Source organism: Penicillium longicatenatum (assembly GCF_028827895.1).
Source record: "Penicillium longicatenatum strain IBT 33135 chromosome Unknown contig_2_segment0_segment0, whole genome shotgun sequence".
NCBI lineage: Eukaryota > Fungi > Ascomycota > Eurotiomycetes > Eurotiales > Aspergillaceae > Penicillium > Penicillium longicatenatum.
The window spans coordinates 1154451-1172733 of record NW_026643120.1 but is presented as its reverse complement, the minus strand read 5'-3'; the positions used below and the strand labels follow the sequence as shown (position 1 = coordinate 1172733).

The 18283-nt window shown below is 50.2% G+C and overlaps 6 protein-coding genes across 6 annotated transcripts; 4 read left to right on the top strand and 2 right to left on the bottom strand.

Moving 5' to 3' along the window:
• Nucleotides 1–592: 592 nt before the first annotated feature.
• N7484_002966 (putative RNA binding protein (Arp)) lies at nucleotides 593–2681 on the top strand (the record flags this gene model as incomplete). Its single annotated transcript, XM_057113386.1, has 4 exons — nucleotides 593–748; nucleotides 848–905; nucleotides 979–1685; nucleotides 1746–2681. The coding sequence occupies 4 exons, from the start codon at nucleotides 593–595 to the stop codon at nucleotides 2679–2681; spliced, it is 1857 nt and encodes a 618-aa protein (XP_056973526.1).
• A 1258-nt stretch (nucleotides 2682–3939) lies between these two features.
• Nucleotides 3940–5062, top strand: pre6 (proteasome core particle subunit alpha 4; the record flags this gene model as incomplete). Its single annotated transcript, XM_057113385.1, has 5 exons — nucleotides 3940–3967; nucleotides 4046–4052; nucleotides 4111–4163; nucleotides 4271–4658; nucleotides 4735–5062. The coding sequence occupies 5 exons, from the start codon at nucleotides 3940–3942 to the stop codon at nucleotides 5060–5062; spliced, it is 804 nt and encodes a 267-aa protein (XP_056973525.1).
• Nucleotides 5063–5356: 294 nt separating this feature from the next.
• Nucleotides 5357–5906, bottom strand: N7484_002964 (uncharacterized protein; the record flags this gene model as incomplete). The annotated part of the gene is made up of 4 exons (XM_057113384.1): nucleotides 5357–5438; nucleotides 5497–5598; nucleotides 5657–5718; nucleotides 5784–5906. The coding sequence occupies 4 exons, from the start codon at nucleotides 5904–5906 to the stop codon at nucleotides 5357–5359; spliced, it is 369 nt and encodes a 122-aa protein (XP_056973524.1).
• A 542-nt stretch (nucleotides 5907–6448) lies between these two features.
• N7484_002963 (putative inositol polyphosphate phosphatase) lies at nucleotides 6449–10276 on the top strand (the record flags this gene model as incomplete). Its single annotated transcript, XM_057113383.1, has 5 exons — nucleotides 6449–6496; nucleotides 6550–8899; nucleotides 8952–9161; nucleotides 9214–9473; nucleotides 9530–10276. 5 exons carry the CDS (start codon nucleotides 6449–6451, stop codon nucleotides 10274–10276), a joined length of 3615 nt encoding a protein of 1204 aa, XP_056973523.1.
• A 699-nt stretch (nucleotides 10277–10975) lies between these two features.
• Nucleotides 10976–12172, bottom strand: N7484_002962 (tannase; the record flags this gene model as incomplete). Its single annotated transcript, XM_057113382.1, has 2 exons — nucleotides 10976–11418; nucleotides 11467–12172. 2 exons carry the CDS (start codon nucleotides 12170–12172, stop codon nucleotides 10976–10978), a joined length of 1149 nt encoding a protein of 382 aa, XP_056973522.1.
• Nucleotides 12173–12456: 284 nt separating this feature from the next.
• N7484_002961 (uncharacterized protein) lies at nucleotides 12457–15378 on the top strand (the record flags this gene model as incomplete). Its single annotated transcript, XM_057113381.1, has 6 exons — nucleotides 12457–12635; nucleotides 12698–12725; nucleotides 12819–12905; nucleotides 12956–13389; nucleotides 13452–13810; nucleotides 13907–15378. The coding sequence occupies 6 exons, from the start codon at nucleotides 12457–12459 to the stop codon at nucleotides 15376–15378; spliced, it is 2559 nt and encodes an 852-aa protein (XP_056973521.1).
• Between the last annotated feature and the right edge of the window lie 2905 nt (nucleotides 15379–18283).

Sequence of the window (18283 nt, the reverse complement as noted above, 5' to 3'; positions counted from 1 at the left end):
ACAGGGATCCACTCTTGGTATGCTCGCAAGTTTTTGCCCCAGAGTCCGGAGGCAACTCCCTAGATCTGCAGCGATTTCATGTAGAAATGAATACTCGATGATCGATAGATGAGCAATTTCCGGGAAGTGAGAGACTGTGTAAGATCATTCCCAGTGAGACCTCTTTCATACCAGGGTCTTGGCCAGTTGGGGTTGCACGGCGGGAGTCCGTGGGATGCGAAGAGAAGCGAAAATTCAAAGATTATCAGGGGAATTGAGACGAAGTAAAGTAAGACTCAATTGTAGATAGAATGCGCTATGTTGCTCTTTCCTCGTGGTTGTAGCTTTCTGTAATCTCCCGTGAATCCGAAACTTTTCTTTTCGCGAAACTCCACCTCGAGAAGTTGGCTCTTTTCTTCTCTCTTCCCCCCCCCCCTTTCCTTCTTCTCTTCTTCCCCCGGGTTTCTTCTTTTCTTCTTTACCACGACAACCACTCCCCGGTCGGTCGTGTTTCATTGTCTCCTGCATTCCTTGCAGAGACAATCCCTTTCTCTTCTCCACCCCCCCCTCACTCGGGCTCCCCTGCCGCTCCGTTGGCAGCGACAAGTCAGCGATGGCGGCCGTTACAGCACCCACTCCTAAGCTGGATCGCTACATCGTCATCCACGTTGCAACCACTTGTGATGAGCATGGCGTCTATGTCACCAAGGATTCGGCCGAGGTGATAGAATTGGGATGGATTCTTTTGGACACTAAGACGTGCGAGGAGGTACACACAACCCGCCCCAACATTCTCTACGCCTGCGCCCGCTTCACCCGAACTACCTCCGAGATGGGTAACCCCGGCTTACACTCCTTTCTTCTATAGTTGCACCGAGAGAGTGTCCTCGTCAAGCCCGTTAACACACCCATTACTCCGTTGTGCAGTAAGCTTTTCCTTTCCCACAACCCATGACCGAGGATATGTTGGGGGACCGACAGGCTGACCTAACGATGCAGCGAGCTTGACCACCCTGACCTGGGAACACGTCCGCTCTGCAGGTACCTTCCGCGATGCCATCTCCCGATTCGATGCCTTCGCCCAGGAACACCTCACCAACAAGCACCTCGAGTTTGCCTTTGTGACTTTGGATTCGTGGGATCTGCGTGTGCAGCTGCCCCGCGAGGCCCGAGACAAGGCTGTGGTGCTACCCGCATACCTGCAGCACTCTCGCACCTTTGATCTGCGCACCGAATATCAGCGCTGGCAAACCCACCACCCCGAGTCCTTGCCCTTTGGACCCAGCTCCCTCTCCAACATCTGCGCTGCCTTGGAGGTCGAGCCCGTCCAGTCCTCCGCCCCCATTAAGCACAACCTCCCGTTCCATCTGCAAGCGTTGGCCCCCGCCTCGCCCCGCCGTGCTATGGAGGAGTCCATCACGTTAGCCCGTGTGCTGCGTGGCCTGATTCGCAAGTCGCAGCCGCCCCATGAGCACCCCGAGATTCTTACTCGGCCGATGGATGCACACGCCGATGTCCGGGCTTTCTTGGCGGAACGGAGCAAGGTTCTTCACCTGAGTGGTCTGCCCCACGATACCACTCAGTCGGAATTGGAGAGCTGGTTCACTCAGTTTGGCGGCCGGCCCATCGCCTTCTGGACACTGCGAACTCCGGACCAGCACAAGCCCACTGGCACTGGATTCGCCGTTTTCTCGTCCCACGAGGAGGTGCGTTTGATCAATCATATTCCTCTCATAATGTTTTACTTTTTGCTGACAGTTATTTAGGCTGCTGAGAGCCTGTGCATGAATGGTCGGGCGCTCAACGAGAAGGCAATCGAGGTTTCCCCATCCTCGAGCCGAGTTCTGGACCGGGCCGCAGAGATCCTGACACCTTTCCCCCCATCCAAGAACCGCCCCCGTCCTGGCGACTGGACTTGCCCGTCATGCGGCTTCTCTAACTTTCAGCGCCGAACCGCATGCTTCCGTTGCTCGTTCCCCGCCATGGCCGCTGCACCGGACCCAATGGGTTACGGCTACGGTCACGGTGGCTACGGGCCCCCGTCCATGATGCCTCCTCACATGGGCGGTCATGGTCACGGCATGGGCCACTCGCGTGGTATGGGTGGAAATGGTGGTGTCGTTCCCTTCCGTGCGGGTGATTGGAAGTGTGGCTCAGAGGGATGTGGCTACCACAACTTCGCGAAGAACATCAACTGTCTTCGCTGCGGCGCTCCTCGCTCAGGCGCTGCGGTTGTGGCTGACTCCGCCTTCCCCTCGCCCATGGACCCCCCATCACAATTCGGAATGGGTCCTAACTCCATGGCCAGCACACCGGCTCCAGCTCCATTTGCTTCAACTGCCGGTGGATTTGGTGGATTTAGCCAGCAGTTCGGTGCCCCACCGAACAACTATGCGCTCCCCAACAGCAGCCTTGGCAATGCCCCTGCTGCCTACCCACCGATGGGTCAGGTGAACTCTGGATACGGCTCCTCGAGCACCTCCCACTCTGCCGCCTCATTCGCCAACCCAGCGACCCAGGCAGCATTCACTGGTGCTGATCACGGTGTGCCTTCGACTAGCGCCTCCAACGGTGCTTTCTACGGCACCGAGGGTTCCAGTGACCCCTTCGCCTTCCTGTCCAGCGGGCTTGGCGGTCTCACCGTTTCGGATGACCCTCACTCTCGCCGAAACGGAGCTGGAGCCAACAAGTCTCCTGCTTAAAGCATTTGACTGTACTTAGTACTCTTTTGAAGCCCGACGAACTGGGCGATCACATCACACTTACGTTGTCCATATTGCAACCCTGCATTGTGGCAGGTATATGCGTTGGTTGATATTCGTTGATACGCATTTGTATAAGGGCTTTCTGCGGTTCTGGTGCATCGGGTTGGAAGGAGCAGGCGGGTAAGCGTGTGGTTTGTGGATTTTTCATCACCTCGCCGTCCTGTATTTTGTGGGATGCTTTTTTGGTTTCTTGATAACTTTGTTTTTTCTGTGTCATTTTTCATATTTGGTCGTTGAGCGGTTCCCGCTCCCCCTGGGATTCCATTTTGAAGCTCTCTGGTTTTGGTTTGTTTAATAGTCTTTCGGATGGCAGCGACATAACCGTTGTTTATGTGGGTTTCGGACGCGAACGCATTGTGAGCCTGGGTTGCGCACTCGACCTGCTTTGCATTTTAGATCTTTGGTCCCTTTCTGCGTTGGGTCATGGCAAGCGTCGGAGAATTCACGGTATTGATCTCACGGGTGGGATATACAATGGTTCGGACTCCGTTGGGGGTGTTGGGGGATTTCCTTTTACGCTTGGTTGGCTTTGGTTCAATCTCTGGACTCCATCCGCCAGGCATTTGTGGATGCAACAAAAAAGATTGTTCTGTCTATACTTCTTTTGGATTCTATTTCCTTCGCATATCTTTGTATTTTCTGGTGTAAACCTCCCACTGTGTACACGGGGAGCTTCGATATATAGAATTCGAGCATTCAATATGTAATGATTTCTTCCAGGCCTTCTCAAAGTATTTTACCTTTCATCTTTATACTATACTATGAAAGATGAACTTGGAACGGTGTGTAGTTTTTCGAGAGTTGGGTGTATATTATATGATAGAAGCATATTGCCGGGCATTGAGGAGTTTCGGAGACTCCAATTGATCTCGGGAGGTTCATTCAATGCTGATCACAAAGGAAATGATTCGTACATGAGATTTTTCATTACTTTAATGTCTAGTACAGTATCTTCTGCCGGTGGACGTTGGTGGTTTTCATCTCTGCAACCGCGCGGCAGCGCCAAGGCAACCGTAGGCTTTCGCGTCCACCGCCCGCTGAGGTCCCGTCATTGCTCCCGCAACATCACCAGCTCCCTCTCTCTGCTCAAGACCCTTCTATCTTTGCTTCTTCCACCCTTCTGTCTTGATCTACTGAGGTCATTCATACACCCGGAAGTCTAGAACTAGTTTGATCTTCTCCTTTTTCCGCCACAATGTCCGGTTACGACCGAGCTCTATCAGGTAAGTCAGCTAGCTCCTCATCAGCCAGCTCCCTTGGCCCGTCTTCGATACAAGAATGACCGAGCTAACTCATACCAGTTTTCAGGTATGGATTATTTATCAACATCTGCAGCTCTCGCCGTCATGATCTAACCCCGTTTCAGTCCCGATGGGCACGTCTTCCAGGTTGAGTATGCCATGGAGGCTGTAAAGCGAGGTAAGAGCCTAAATATCCCGCAAACCAGACCATATGCTTTACCCCACCCGCTTTGGCAATCATAATCAGGGGAAGATGATCATGTGCTGATGACTGGGGTACTACAGGAACATGCGCCGTCGGTGTCAAAGGCAAGGACATCGTTGTCCTCGGTTGCGAGAAGCGCTCTGCCCTCAAACTCCAAGATACCCGAATTACACCCTCCAAGATCGCCATGGTCGATGAGCACGTTTGCCTGGCATTCGCTGGCTTGAACGCTGATGCCCGCATCTTGATCGACAAGGCTCGGTTAGAAGCCCAGTCTCACCGTCTGACCGTTGAGGACCCCGTCACCATCGAATATATCACCAAATACATCGCCAGTGTGCAACAGAAATATACACAGAGTGGTGGTGTGCGTCCATTTGGTATTAGTACACTGGTCGTTGGTTTCGACAAGAATGACGGTACACCGCGACTGTACCAGACTGAGCCCTCTGGTATCTACTCAGCTTGGTAGGTGGTTTATGACGAATTTCTTATCAGCGATGTGTGTGCATACATTTCTAACAATTTGCTTTTTCATTTATAGGAAGGCCAATGCCATCGGTCGATCCAGTAAGACGGTTCGGGAATTCCTCGAGCGCAACCACCAGGAGGAAATGGACCGCGAGCAGACTATCCAGCTCACCATCAAGTCATTGCTGGAGGTAGTGCAGACCGGCGCTAAGAACATCGAGGTTGCTATCATGGCTCCTGGCGAGCGTGTCGAGATGCTGCCTGATGACCAAATCGAGGCTTACGTCAAGAGCATTGAGACTGAGAAGCAGGAGGAGGCTGCTAAGAAGAAGACTTCTCGCGGAGGCACTACCACCGCGGCCATTCTGACTCGGCCCGGTGGTGGTGAGTCGGCCGAATAAAGGACATAAGATGCCTGGTCAATTGAAGGGCCGGGTTCTTGATTTGCGTCGATTTACCGTAGCGTTGATCTCCTTTCTTCACGAGAATTCAAAACAACGAAATACCTACTATCAACTTCTTTTCCTTCTCTGTAATGTACAGCATAAAAGAGAATATGCAGGGTATTGATGCTAGGGAACGGTCAAGTCTATCACCGAGGATCAACCCGCTCAAAGGAGATTTAAAAAACAGAGTAGAAAAGCATCATATCGTCAACATCATGAAATTAGAACGCACACCGGAGCTTTCCCTCTCTAGCCAAGACGATCGGAGATATCGCGGAAGGTGAAGATCGATTTTTCTTGATCGGCGCGCACACGCTCGTCCTTGAGCATCCTGTTCAATGATCACAATCAGTAGGTGAAGACATAATTTGTTAAATGGTTGACCGTACCGGCTATCCATGCGTGCATCGTCACCTTCCACGTGCAAGTTCGCTTGTGGTGTCAAGGCCTCGAGAACGAAATGGTTGTCACAGTGGGGGCAGTACTCGTCACTGAAGAAAATGGCGGAGTTAGTCTTCGATCTTTGCAATATGGGATGCTCGAACATACTTCTCCTCAAACTCAGCGGCATCCTTGCGGAAACATTTCTTGCATTTCTTGCACGCGAACACCTATCCCACAGGCATTAGTATCTGTAGAGCTGCGGCCCAATGGTCAGGGGAGACCGGGACCATACCATTTCTTGCGCCTTCTGCAGCGCATGTGTTTCCTGTTCTTGGTGACATTCGGCACAGTCAAACCACTTGCGACCTGGGAAGGAGTATTTGGTGAGCTTTATGTCGAAATAGTGGGGATTCATTACGCGTACAGCAAGCAGAGCGAATAGACACTTGGGCGTTGAGGATGTGTTTACTGTAAAGTGGGGTGTTAGTTCATGGGTTTTACGCCTGATGTGAAGGCGACAGCAACTCTGAAGTCAGCCGCATGGCTGGGAGCCTTACCACATGGTGTTAAGGGCGTTATTGTGCAGGTGTCAAAGACAATGCGGCTCGAGAAAGAAGAAGGTTGCGCAGGAACCGGTTGATCTGCCACTCCCGTGATCCTCCACTTTCCTCCCCGCCACAACCATTTCACCGTTTCTCTCCTTTTACTACTCCTATGACCCAGTGAGAAAGGCCAACTTGTTTTGTTTTCTCGGCCTTTGTGCCGCTTACAATCTGTTGTTTCCCCGTCTTTCTCCTGGCTCTCTAATCGCATCCCTGGTCCTCTCCAATTCATCCCCGCGAAAGCCTCATACGCCATTATTCCACATCCGCCCCGGCAAGAACCCTAGGCACCAACGGCCAACGCTTATGATCGATCCTCCCAGCTGGTCTCGGCGACGGATCTGTGTTTATGGAAATGGAGGGAAACTCCAAGGGGCCGGAGAACCCTGATAGTGCTCCCATTGTATGTTTTCGCATCTTGCTAATGGGCCACGCGGCAGGCTAACGTAACAACAGAGACCGGTTTCCTCCCTATTGTCCCACTTTGAGGGTCTTTCGCATCGCAAAACAAAATCGACAGTCGGGCCTCTTCCCCATGAATCCTCAAACCGTTTCCTAAGGACCCCCGAACCTGGCGAAGAGCCTCGGTCTTCAACCCGCGCTTCCTTGGACCTACCCCGGCCAGACTCGCACTGGAACACGCCTGGTGATGAGAGGCTGGGTCGTCTCAACGACCAATACCAATCCAATGGCCAGCCATTTCGGCCTCGTGGATCGCCTGGAAGTCAAAGCCAACATGGCCGGCCCATCTCTATGAACTTCCAGCATTCGTCATCGTCGCAACTCCCGCCTACTTTGGCTGTTCATGCTCCTCAATCGCCACCACGCAGTCAGCAAAGAGAAATTCGATCGCCTAGTCAAGATAATAATAGGAGTGCTCGGGGCTATATCCACCGCTCCAGGGAATCTTTATCTGCGGGTGTTTCCCCCGCCCCCGCTGGTCGACCGATTACTCCGACAAAACTTGGATCTTCTGTTCCGACGACAGAGACAATGCATAGACTGACACCTAGTTTATCCACTGTGAATGGACATGGAAGTCCATTGGATCGGAAACTTAAAAGCGCCTCACTGCCACCACCGGCGAACCGGGCAGAGAAGCCCAAAATTCCGGCAAAGCCCGCTATGTTTTCCCACCCGGATACAAACACTTTGGCTCCACAACCTGAGAAGGTATCTTCCGATGACCTTGTATCACCATTCAATACTCCTCCGAGTAGCCCAGAAAAAATTACATCTAAGCCGTCCTCTGCTACGAAACCTGCACCACGACTCTCCCCTGCAAGGCCGTCAGCGGAACCTTATACTCGCCGCTCGTTCGATGGACGACTTCAGGGCCAAACTCTGAATTCCAAATATGATCCAAGGGAAGCGAACTTCGCCCGCTCTCGTCCGGTTCCCGAGCCCAGTCGAGCCACAAAGCCATTGATGGTTCAAATTCCATCCACGTCTTCTACCTACCTTGACCCCTCAACGGCTCCACCTCTGTCCGCACAAAGAGCTCGCGCTAGCGATGTACCCTATGATCGACCTGGCCTTCCTCCCAGACCAACTTCTGCTCACCCATATCGAAGGGGGCCTTCGCCATCACGAGGGTTTCCACAACCTGTGGCCAAGCCGGCCCAAGTGGCGCCAGTTCCTCGTGCTGCACCTTCTTATCATCATAATTCTGAACCCCAGACCCCGCGTATCCCTCAACGTCAACCATCTTTGCCTCGTGAATCCTCGCTTCCAGAACGTCGAGTGGTGCGGACCGATACCGAAGAAGAAGAAATGATGGCTGACGAGCCCGCAATCTCACGGACTGATTATCCCGATGCCTCGCAAGCAAATCGACGACCTCCACTTCTCAAAACTGGCCCGATAGATATCCCCACCAAATACGACACTCGCTTGATTGACGTGTGCGGCAAGTATGTTTGCACCACTGGGTATATAACTCGTGTTTGGGATCTCACTACCGGTGAGCAAGTCATGAGTCTAAGTCATGGAGAGACCGTGAAGTGCCTATCAATCGCTTTCAAGCCAGGAAACTCGCTTGAGGAGGAAGGTCAACGCTTTTGGGTCGGTACCAGTGCTGGTGACTTACATGAAATCGATATCCTATCGCGATGCATCGTGGCCACTCGCGCCTATCCATCTCGTCGAGAGGTCATCCAGATTCTACGCCACAAGAAGGAAATGTGGACTTTAGACGATGAAGGTCGACTGCTGGTATGGATGCCAGATGAAACTGGCACGCCAAACCTGCATTATAGCTATCATAGCCCCCACGAACGAGTAGCACGGGGACACACTTTCTCCATAGTCGTGGATGATAAACTCTTGTTGGCGACTGGCAAGGATGTTCACATCTATCGACCGAGCGCCCGAGATGATAGTTCATTCAAACTTTTCAAACGGCCCATTGGCCAGCAGCACTCGGGTGACGTAACCTCTGGTGCCTATAGCACTAAGGATGGCGGCCGAGTTTACTTGGGCCACGCGGACGGCAAAGTAACTGTCTACTCTGCTACCGACTTCTCTTGCTTGGCAGTAGTTAATGTCAGCGTATACAAGATCAACTGTCTTGGTTTTGTTGGTGACTATTTATGGGCAGCTTATAAAACGGGTATGATGTACGTCTACGACGTTAGGACCAATCCGTGGACTGTGAAGAAGGACTGGCGGGCCCATGACAGTCCTGTTTCTGCGTTTGTGCTAGACACGAGCAGTGTTTGGACGATGAATCGTTTGCAAGTAACCTCACTTGGTACTGACAATTGCATTCGGCTCTGGGATGGCATGCTGGAGGATGATTGGCTAGGTAAGCACCATTGATGAATGCTTGAATGGACTTTCTGTTCTAACAATAGCAGATGCTCGAATGGACCACAGAGATGTAGAGTTTTGCACGTTCAGGGAAGTCAAAACCGTTGTTCTTACATGGAATGCTGGTGCTGCTACTCCTGGCAGCGTGCGTACATCCGAATTCATTAAAGATGCGCTTCGTCCAGACGACCCCCCAGATATCGTGGTGTTTGGCTTTCAAGAATTGGTGGACCTTGAAAACAAGAAGATTACAGCTAGTGGGTACCAACGATTCCATTTTTCTTGCTATCTTACTAACGTTGACTCCAGAGAGCTTGTTGCTTGGTAGTAAGAAGAAAGAGAACGGTGAGAAGGAGCACATGAGCCGGCAATATCGAGTCTGGGTAGATCATTTGACCCGAACTCTCCATGAGTGCATGCCTCTCGAAGAATCTTATGTTCTTCTTCACACTTCCAACATGGTTGGACTCTTTACCTGTATCTTTGTCAAGCACAAGGAGCGACTCAATATCAAGAGCGTTTGCGCATCTGAGATTAAGCGGGGAATGGGTGGAATGCACGGTAATAAGGTCAGTGCAGTGAATTTCTGTTCGAAAGGTGCAAGGTGTCTAACCAATTATTCTAGGGCGCTCTCATCTGTCGTTTCGTCCTAGACGATAGCTCCATGTGCTTTGTTAACTGCCATCTTGCCGCCGGTCAAACGCAGACCGCGCACCGTAACAACGATATCGCAGCCATTCTTGAAGCTGAATGCTTACCTGTGGAGAGCAGTCCCACAGCGCGATGCGATCAGTACGCAAGCGGTGGTGACGGTTCCATGATCATGGATCACGAAGTTTGCATCCTAAATGGAGATCTAAACTACCGAATCGATTCCATCCCCCGCCATGTCATCATCAATGCCATCCGCCAAAATAACCTCACCAAGCTTCTCGAGCGCGACCAGCTCCTAGCTTCCCGACGAAAAAACCCGGGCTTCCGACTCCGCAGCTTCATCGAATCACCCATCACATTTGCACCAACCTATAAATACGACGTCGGCTCCGATGAATACGACTCAAGTGAGAAGAAACGCTCTCCCGCCTGGTGCGATCGCGTTCTCTACCGCGGCTCCGGCCGCGTCAAACAGCTCGACTACCGTCGCCTCGAGGTCCGAGCCTCTGATCACCGACCCGTCTGTGCGAGCTTCAAGGTTCGTGTGAAGACGGTGCTGTCTCACGAACGGGCCGCGGTTTGGGAGACGTGTCAGCAGGAATTTCAGGATGAGAAACGGAGGCTTGCTTCTGAAGCTAGCATTGAATATCTCATCACTGTCCTCGGCACAGATGCTCGTCAAGCTCGCGCCTTGATCTTGGGCACAGGCAAAAAATAATCATACATAAAGAGTTGAGCACAGGCATTGCGTGGTATAAATCCTATAAGAGGTTTCTACTGTATGTGTATGAGTAACGATTTCACGATAGACAATGTATCATGACGATTGCGGCTGTACCTGGTGTCGAAGAAACCAATTTTGTAAATCTAAATCTTTAGCATGTTCGTCTCGTGCGGTCTCTGGCGTTGTGAGCTGAATGCCGACACGGGATTCTAGCAGATTTGGTCATTGAAACACCCGAGTTATGACTGTCTAAGCCTTGAACTAAATCTTAGTGCATTTCTTGCCATAGTGGAGTTTGGCCCACTCGGCTTTATACTTTAAATACGGCAACGATGATTGGCTTCTGCATATCTAAGCGGGTCCTCAATGCGGCTGCTTGAATGTGCTCGACAACAACCCTCGACCGCTTGTACGCCGTATCTGCCCGCAAGGCTAAACAGATCTGGATCAAGGAACTTGATGGAGGCTGATCTGTTATGCTTCGAGGCCGCTGGATGTAGAAAATTGATTCTCCGAGATCGAATTGATTTTGGAACATATATCTCGTAAAATCTAGAAGGGGAGTGTTGGAAACAACTAGAAGTCAATCCATCTTTAGGAAGCATCGAGGTCATTGCTGGTACTGTACCAAGACTAAAACTACCCAGAGGCCTCCTCGGGAAGATTATTCTGTATTTAAGCACACATATTTCTTTAGTACACAGGAAGGCTCCAAGCATTCAAATCCCAGTGCCAAGTATCAATCGAAGTCTGATCATATACACATTCGAACTTGGCGCCCTTATTAGTCCACAAAGGACGAAGAGGCCAAGCGCAAAGCTCCCAGCTCTTCCCCTCCTCAGAGCCCTGCAAGACAGTAGCAGGAAGAGTAGACGGGGTCACTCCCTTCTCAACCCAGTTGATGAGCACTTGCAGGGTAGTCTGTGGGAAAGGACCGTTCGTCTGATCAGTACTCGGCGAGCAGTGACCAGCACCGGGAATCAGGTACAGCCGGTACCACTCGTTGAGCTTGGCAGCACTGGCAGTGTAGGATAAATGTGGATACATGACACTACGGACAGATTCCCAGTAGCGCACGGATGATGCGGCCGGAACACTGAAGTCGGACTCTCCATGGACGTGGAGAATTTTACCTCCTGCACCATGGTAGGTTGAAAGATCAGGTCAGGTGGTCTGCAAAACACTATCGTACCTCTGCCATCCTTCGTAGATCCAGCTTTTCAGCGTATCTTCGGTGACTCCATCGAGTGACAATGACTCGCTGTCGATCAAGTCCAGATAACGGTCAATCCAGTCTGCACCAATTCCGCTAACACTCAGCTCCCAAGAATCGGTCGTGGAGTTGTAGGCAGTTGCGGCGTCAGACCAGGTTGCCGACGGCTGGTAAGAAAGATAGACTTGTTTGCCATTGCTATCCTTCATACCGCCGATAATAGCCTTGGCCAGTGCCACGCCTTCGGCAGTAACCTTGCCACTCTGAGCGGGTGTTGAAGATGCCTGTCTCTTCCCATAGCCGCCAGAGCTAGCTGTAGCGGCACAGTAATACTCCTCTCCAACAGCCTTGTCAAGATCATAGTGAATCTTGCAAAGATCCGTGCGAGAAACGACGCCGTCGGTGATTCCGTCCAGTGGGTCACAGGCAGCAATGGACAGGTTGAGGATCTTGGTCAGCTCACAGGGTGGCGGGTAGTAATCCAAGTTCTTCATAGCCATATCAAACCAGAGATGCTGGACTTGTTGGAACGCGTATCGGAAAGCGGGAGCACCGACAACGGCACCATCCCAGTCATCATAACGCTGGATCTGACTCCATCCTTCGCGACCACCCTCCGAGCAGGCCTGGTAGTAGGCATACAATTTCTTGCTCTCGGCCATAGCACCGTTAATCATCACCAACCCGGCCCCTGTGTTTAGCGCTCGATTCCCTTAGCTTCCAACAGCGCCCAAAACGACGCCGAAAATAGCTCCCCTCCGCAGTGCCATCCAGGTGCCCTCCCTCGTTGCCCTGCCCGGCGGGGCGCTTATAAGATGCTCCTTATCTCCCCTCCCTCGATCTCCTCACAATTCTCCAGTTCTCTTCTCGTCTCCTACCCCTCACCTCCAAGCCGGCCTAGCCAACCTTGCTGCGTGTGTCTCCAGATTCGACCCCTGCTCACTTACCTTGGATTTCCGAAATGGCAAGTCCCCTCGTTCGATCGGCTCAGAGTGAGGAGCACGAGTACTGGACCGATCCCATCCTTTGCGAGGAGACTCGAGCCAGGCTCGAACAATCCCGCAGCGCCGGATGGCTACCTCCAAATTTCAAACCCAACACCTTGAAAGATATCGCCGTCGTAGAGCGCTACTGGCGAAAGTGAGTGCGGATATTCTCCAGATAAGGCGTTGTGGGTAGCGAATAACCTCTGAGAATAATAGGTTTTGCATTCAGTCGAATGAAGACTACGTGGACTACCTTCTTCGAGAGGACCAAGCGATCTATATGAATTTTTTCGACTGGATATTCAGAACATCACGAAAGAGGGGACTCCAGACTTAGGATGAGTACTGGCGCCGCCTTTGTCAGTACTTCGAGCTGTTTTCCCGTCGCCGCGTCGGCGATAACGCCCATAAACAGATGAGACGGGTACGAGCATTCCTCTTGTGCTAAGGAAGGCCAAGCTAATCGCGACATAGTATCTCGAGGGGCCTTTCCCGGCCGAGCGCAAAATCCCCCGACGAACCAAGGACAAGAACACTCTGGATGTAGATGTCTTCTGTGTGATCTACCGGCATCACTGGGTCCATTCGCGGTTCTTTCGACATGGAAGTATGGTCGTCCAATTTGCTACAGTACAGCTATGGTCTGCTATTACCGGGACTCGCCCCGGCGTCTTGCTGTCACAGAATATTTCTCTGCCTGGTGATCCGTCGTCTCTGGGCAAGCGCAAACGAGCTCATGCCTTCCAAAGTGATCTTCCGAAGTACATATCTATGAAAGACCTTCCCGAATCTGTCTGCTATCGCGATATTGAACTTTTCTACCTGAAACACCGTCAGAGCAAACGTGATGTTCTCTGTGCCATCATAGAGTTTCGTAATCTAAAAGGTCGACCGGAGGGTGCTGATGGGTAGGAGAACCCCTCTTCCACATATTCATGTGCTACAAATGAAATGCTGATGGTCACACTAGAACCAGATTTTTCATGCATGGTGATTACCAACTAGTATATTGCCCTATTGCTCAAATAGTCTCGTTTGCTTTCCGCGATGGAGCGTTTGTCAATTCTGATCTCACACCTGAGCTTATTTGGCGGCTGCGAGATCCCAAACATCAATCCTCCCTTCCCCTCCGTTGGAAGCCCGAAGTCCCCAATACACCTCTCTTGCGACGCTTTGAGCGCACTCCGTATGGTTATGAACTTCATGGCTCTCTAGCGATGACTTACGAATCAAGTCGGCAGGCTCTAAAAGAACTGGGTCGAGATGCTAGATTTGAAGACGACATCGGACATTACAATTTTCGCCGTTGGACGGCAAACGAAGTTAATCGTAAGTTATTCGCGCATTAAATTGACGAAAACCACAACATCGTAGAAACAAGAAGTTCCACCGAGGCTAATAAGCAGAATTAGGCAATTTCACCAGTCAGGAGCGGCAAAGAGTGCTTGGTCAGTCTGGCGACGCTGTTTTTGAAAAGCATTACCAATCACAATTTATTGGACGCGATCTCCAGGATGTTGTTCTTCTTCGACCGTCTCAGGAAGGGTTACTACGCTCTGCCGGGAGTATGCTCAGGAAAAGGGATCTTAATGCTCCATCCGAGCTCACCGAAACGCATAAACGTGCTATTTGTCAACCATACGGATATTCTGCAGCTTCGACGAGAGAAGAGAGAACTCAGAGCCGAGATGATATCCTTGGCAGGTAGTATCAAAAATACCCGAGAGCCCTTCCCGCATCTCTACCAAAAGCATGAGAATGTCACAAAAGATATCTCTAAACTCCGAAAGAGGCTAGCAACTGACACGAGAGAGGCAGCTAGGAAAGACCATTTCCAAAATGCGCCCGTACTAGAAGTGGACAGACAGATAAAGCAACTTCTTGGCGAGTTCGATGAAGTCTCTGACGATGAAAACACTGATAATGAAAGCTGGGAACTCCCTGTTCCTGATTACGTATTTGCCGAACGGGCTCGCTTGGTGGAAAACTTCTATGGGCCCGATGCAGAGAATTTTGACGAGGACAAACTACTCGCTCGACGCATCCAGGTTACCAAGGACATGGTTGCGCTGATGCAGTTGAACGAGCCGAGCAGGCGTGGAAATCGAGTCAATTGGGATGTTGATGATGAATATGAATTGCTCGATCAGTCAGAAATATTGCTGTGCCTCGAAGAAGACACTATGGAATGTCCAACGAATATATGCATCATTTGCTGTGGTCTATCTCGCCAATCATCATCGAATTCTCCTCCGCATAAATTCCCCCACCACCGACAGGACTCTCTTCGTCGCCACTTAATTGACATGCATCCGGCCCATGCGCGCAACGGAATAAGCTGCAATTGGGAAAGCTGTCGCAACGTCCCTCAGTTCAGCGATATCACCAAATTTTTGGCCCATGCTTCTACTGAACATTCATATGATATCAAACTCAAATTGTGTCATCTCCCACAGATATCACCAACTAGCTGCAGCGACGTTTCATCTAGGGAAGTGTCTTTCGAGATGGAGAATCGACAAATGACCGAGACTCCCGCCTCGTCTATCGACCTCGAGCTGAAAAATATCGATCCGCGCCTTTTGGAGGCACCCCCTCTTCCCATAACGATGGCTTTGCCGAATCCATCAGATACTGAACTCCTCTCTTGCTCTGGCGGATCACCATCTAAAGATCTTTCTCCCAACTCAGCCGAAACTCTAATCAGAAGGTCGACGAGGAGCACGGCAAAGGTGACAGAAAACGCACCCGCGCAAGAATCGGAGTCCCAACCTCAGCATGTGAAGCGCTCATCTCGGAAAACCCGTCATGCAGAAAAGCCACAACGTGGAGAAAGGGAAGAGAACAAGGGACTGAACAGCATGAAAGCTTCCAAAAAGCCTCCGCTGCGTCGATAAAAATGATTGCGAGCTTAATCAATTTGTCATTATAACTTTTTGATAGTTGGAGTTTATGGTTCTAAAATCTGCCTTGTTTGGTATAGAGAGTATCGCAATCATTCCCATGCAGCTCGTGAATCAGTATACAGAGTCTTGCATATGAGATAGATGCTCTGCGATTCTACAACACACATTACCTCTGAATTTTTAATGTGCAATTTTTAAGATTTGTCTGTCCTGCACGAGATGCACTTGTGTAGGCATGCCGAGGGTGTCCTGGCCTTCGAACATGGACGTCAGATTCTTGTTTTTTACCGATCATAGAGGCCCTTGCACGGATTTTTTTTTTCTATCTTCTTTTTCTTTTTCTGTTTGAACACATTTGGCGGGGTCATGCTTGGGTTGGTGACTATTTTATTTAAGCGTACCTTATTTGTCGCGATCTTTAGAGCTACCGGAATAGAATTCTATCGTAGTTGTTTCGACCTTTTGATTGATGGGTCATAAATAAAATCGGCTGCACTCCTCTTTAACTCATCTCAACATACCTATTTACTTTTTGTGCCTTTGTTCACGCGAGCAAAGCACTTTCATGGAATCGTATAGCCAGATGAATAACAAAAGTAATTTTTAGTAGTCACTTACGTGGCTATAGGGGATTCCAGTCCCGATTGGATACGTGTCTGTTGTCAAATGGTCGTTTGGGAAATGTGACCATGCTCTCTGGTTGATGGAGGTGAATGAAACAATGACCAAGGGACGGTAGCGTTGGAACACATACTAAACATATGTAGTCTAAGACACTGGGCCTACGCACAGCGACTTTAGCCCGAAGTCTTCGTGAGACGATGTTCCAAGCGGACCGAAAAGGTCAACTCTCGGCCTTGACGTATATTGAGATGAGCACTGATTGATACAACCTTATCCGGCTAACCCAATTACCCCCAGATCTCAGCATTCATAAATTTTTCTCCACGATCTAAGGCTCAGCTTTTGGTGGAACTTCCACCTAAAAAAAGCTTCCCATTGGAACCCGCAGTGGAGTGTCTTCGAGGGCGGATCCAATACCTGGTCATGCCCAGAGCTTGCTAGTCTGGATTAAACTGCCTAACATCCCTGAGCTAGTAAGTTTGGTCGACCTCTGGTCACCGAAGCACAACTGTATGCACTTAAGCTTGGAAAGACACCATGAAGCAAGGAAAAAAGTAGGTCGACCACATTCTTAGTATGGCTACGGCAATAGAGGCAATTCACTATAGGCCCAACTCAGTGCTTCGGTATAGTGAGATGAGCCATGATTGGTACACAATTTCCAATCCTGCTGTCTTGGGATACTCACTTTCTCAAGATGGGCCACGATTCTCTGAATCCCACAGTCTGCCGTATCCTGAGATCTCGAATTGCCCAAGAATGGAATCTCGATAGTTGCAAAGAACAGAAGAACCATGACCTGTCGCGGGAAACGACGTATCCTGCGGTGCGGGGGTTCATCGCGCCCATTGAAACCGTGGCCTATCGCAGGAACCCGTCCGTCTGGAGAAACGAGTTGTCTTGGGAGATAGAAAACCGTGGCCTTTCGTAGGAAATCGCTCGCCCGGAGAAAGCAGTTGTCTTAGGATTGGGAAAACCGTGGCCTGTCGCAGGAAATCGCTCGCCCGGAGATATCAGTTGTCTTATGATAGGGAAAAATGTGGCCTGTCGCAAGAAATCGCTCATCTAAAAAATTGTGCCGCGTTCATTGGGAGTCCTGCCATTGCTTGAGCTGGAAGTTAGCGTGCGTGCGAAAAAGAGTCGGCCTGCATCATCGTCATTCGCGCGCGGGTAGAGGAAACCAATGATTGGTCAGTGCTTTTGCTCAAGTATGTCCGAAGAACCACCTACATGAGCGTCCATCAATAGTCTCACCATAAGCTTTTTTGACCACCGCGAAATTCGACAGGGGCAGAAGACAAACAGACTCTTTTCACGGTGACCAGAGAATGCCTTCTTTTTTTCTAGGTAAATTATGCGGAACATATGGATGAACTTGAGTAAACCTACACATGTGGGAAATCCTCATGTGTGTACTTGCACGATCCGGAAACCCCAGATTTTTATTATTGTGCATTGCTCTATATGTACAGCTCAATAAGTGAAAGCCCTATCTATGTGAGCAAAAATAATCCGGTCAATTCAAGCCCAGCTTTTCATTTCTTGCGACTCAAGTAAGATACAGTATAAGTGAAAAGCAAAAAAATAATAATCAAAACGACTAAAATGATTTGAGCTTCTTTGCTCTTTTGAGTGCGAAAAAGTTGATCATAGTCCTTGTGAAAGCCATATTGATGCCCTTTTATCTTTGAGGGTATGAGATTTTTGTCCTTCAACCGCCAGATCTTCACCGGGCTCCATAGATCTCCACCTGCGCTGCTGGCCCACCCTTACCCGACCTTCAAAACCGCTCAAAGTGGTTCATCAAAGAGTTGCGTCTAGAAACTCGTTTCATTCCTTTCAACTAGCGTTAGATAGTAAGAGCCCTGAAAGAGTCAGATAACTTGTTATCTCCCATTTCCACCTGCACTTACTAATTGAGAGCTCAGGAACGACCAGAACGCAGAGGTGTCCGCGGAATATATGAAAACTTTCCCTGACTCTCGAATGCGTATGCCCAAGCAGACATCCGCCCCGCACATTTTGCTATACTCTCGCGCCTTTTTCTCTAGGCATAACTTGCGCCGGTCTCTTTTCGTGTGCTATGCACAAATTGGAAAGCACATTGAGTTATAAAAGGTCAAGGGTATTTGGTCCGTCAGAACCCTGGCAGCAGAAGATGAGAGGTCTCAAGCGTTGAGAGTTAAAGAGCGAACAAGAGTCGTGTCCAAGTTTTCGGCATTTTCAGTGAGTAGCTGGTGAGAATTCCGGTAATTCTATTGATAGTCAATAC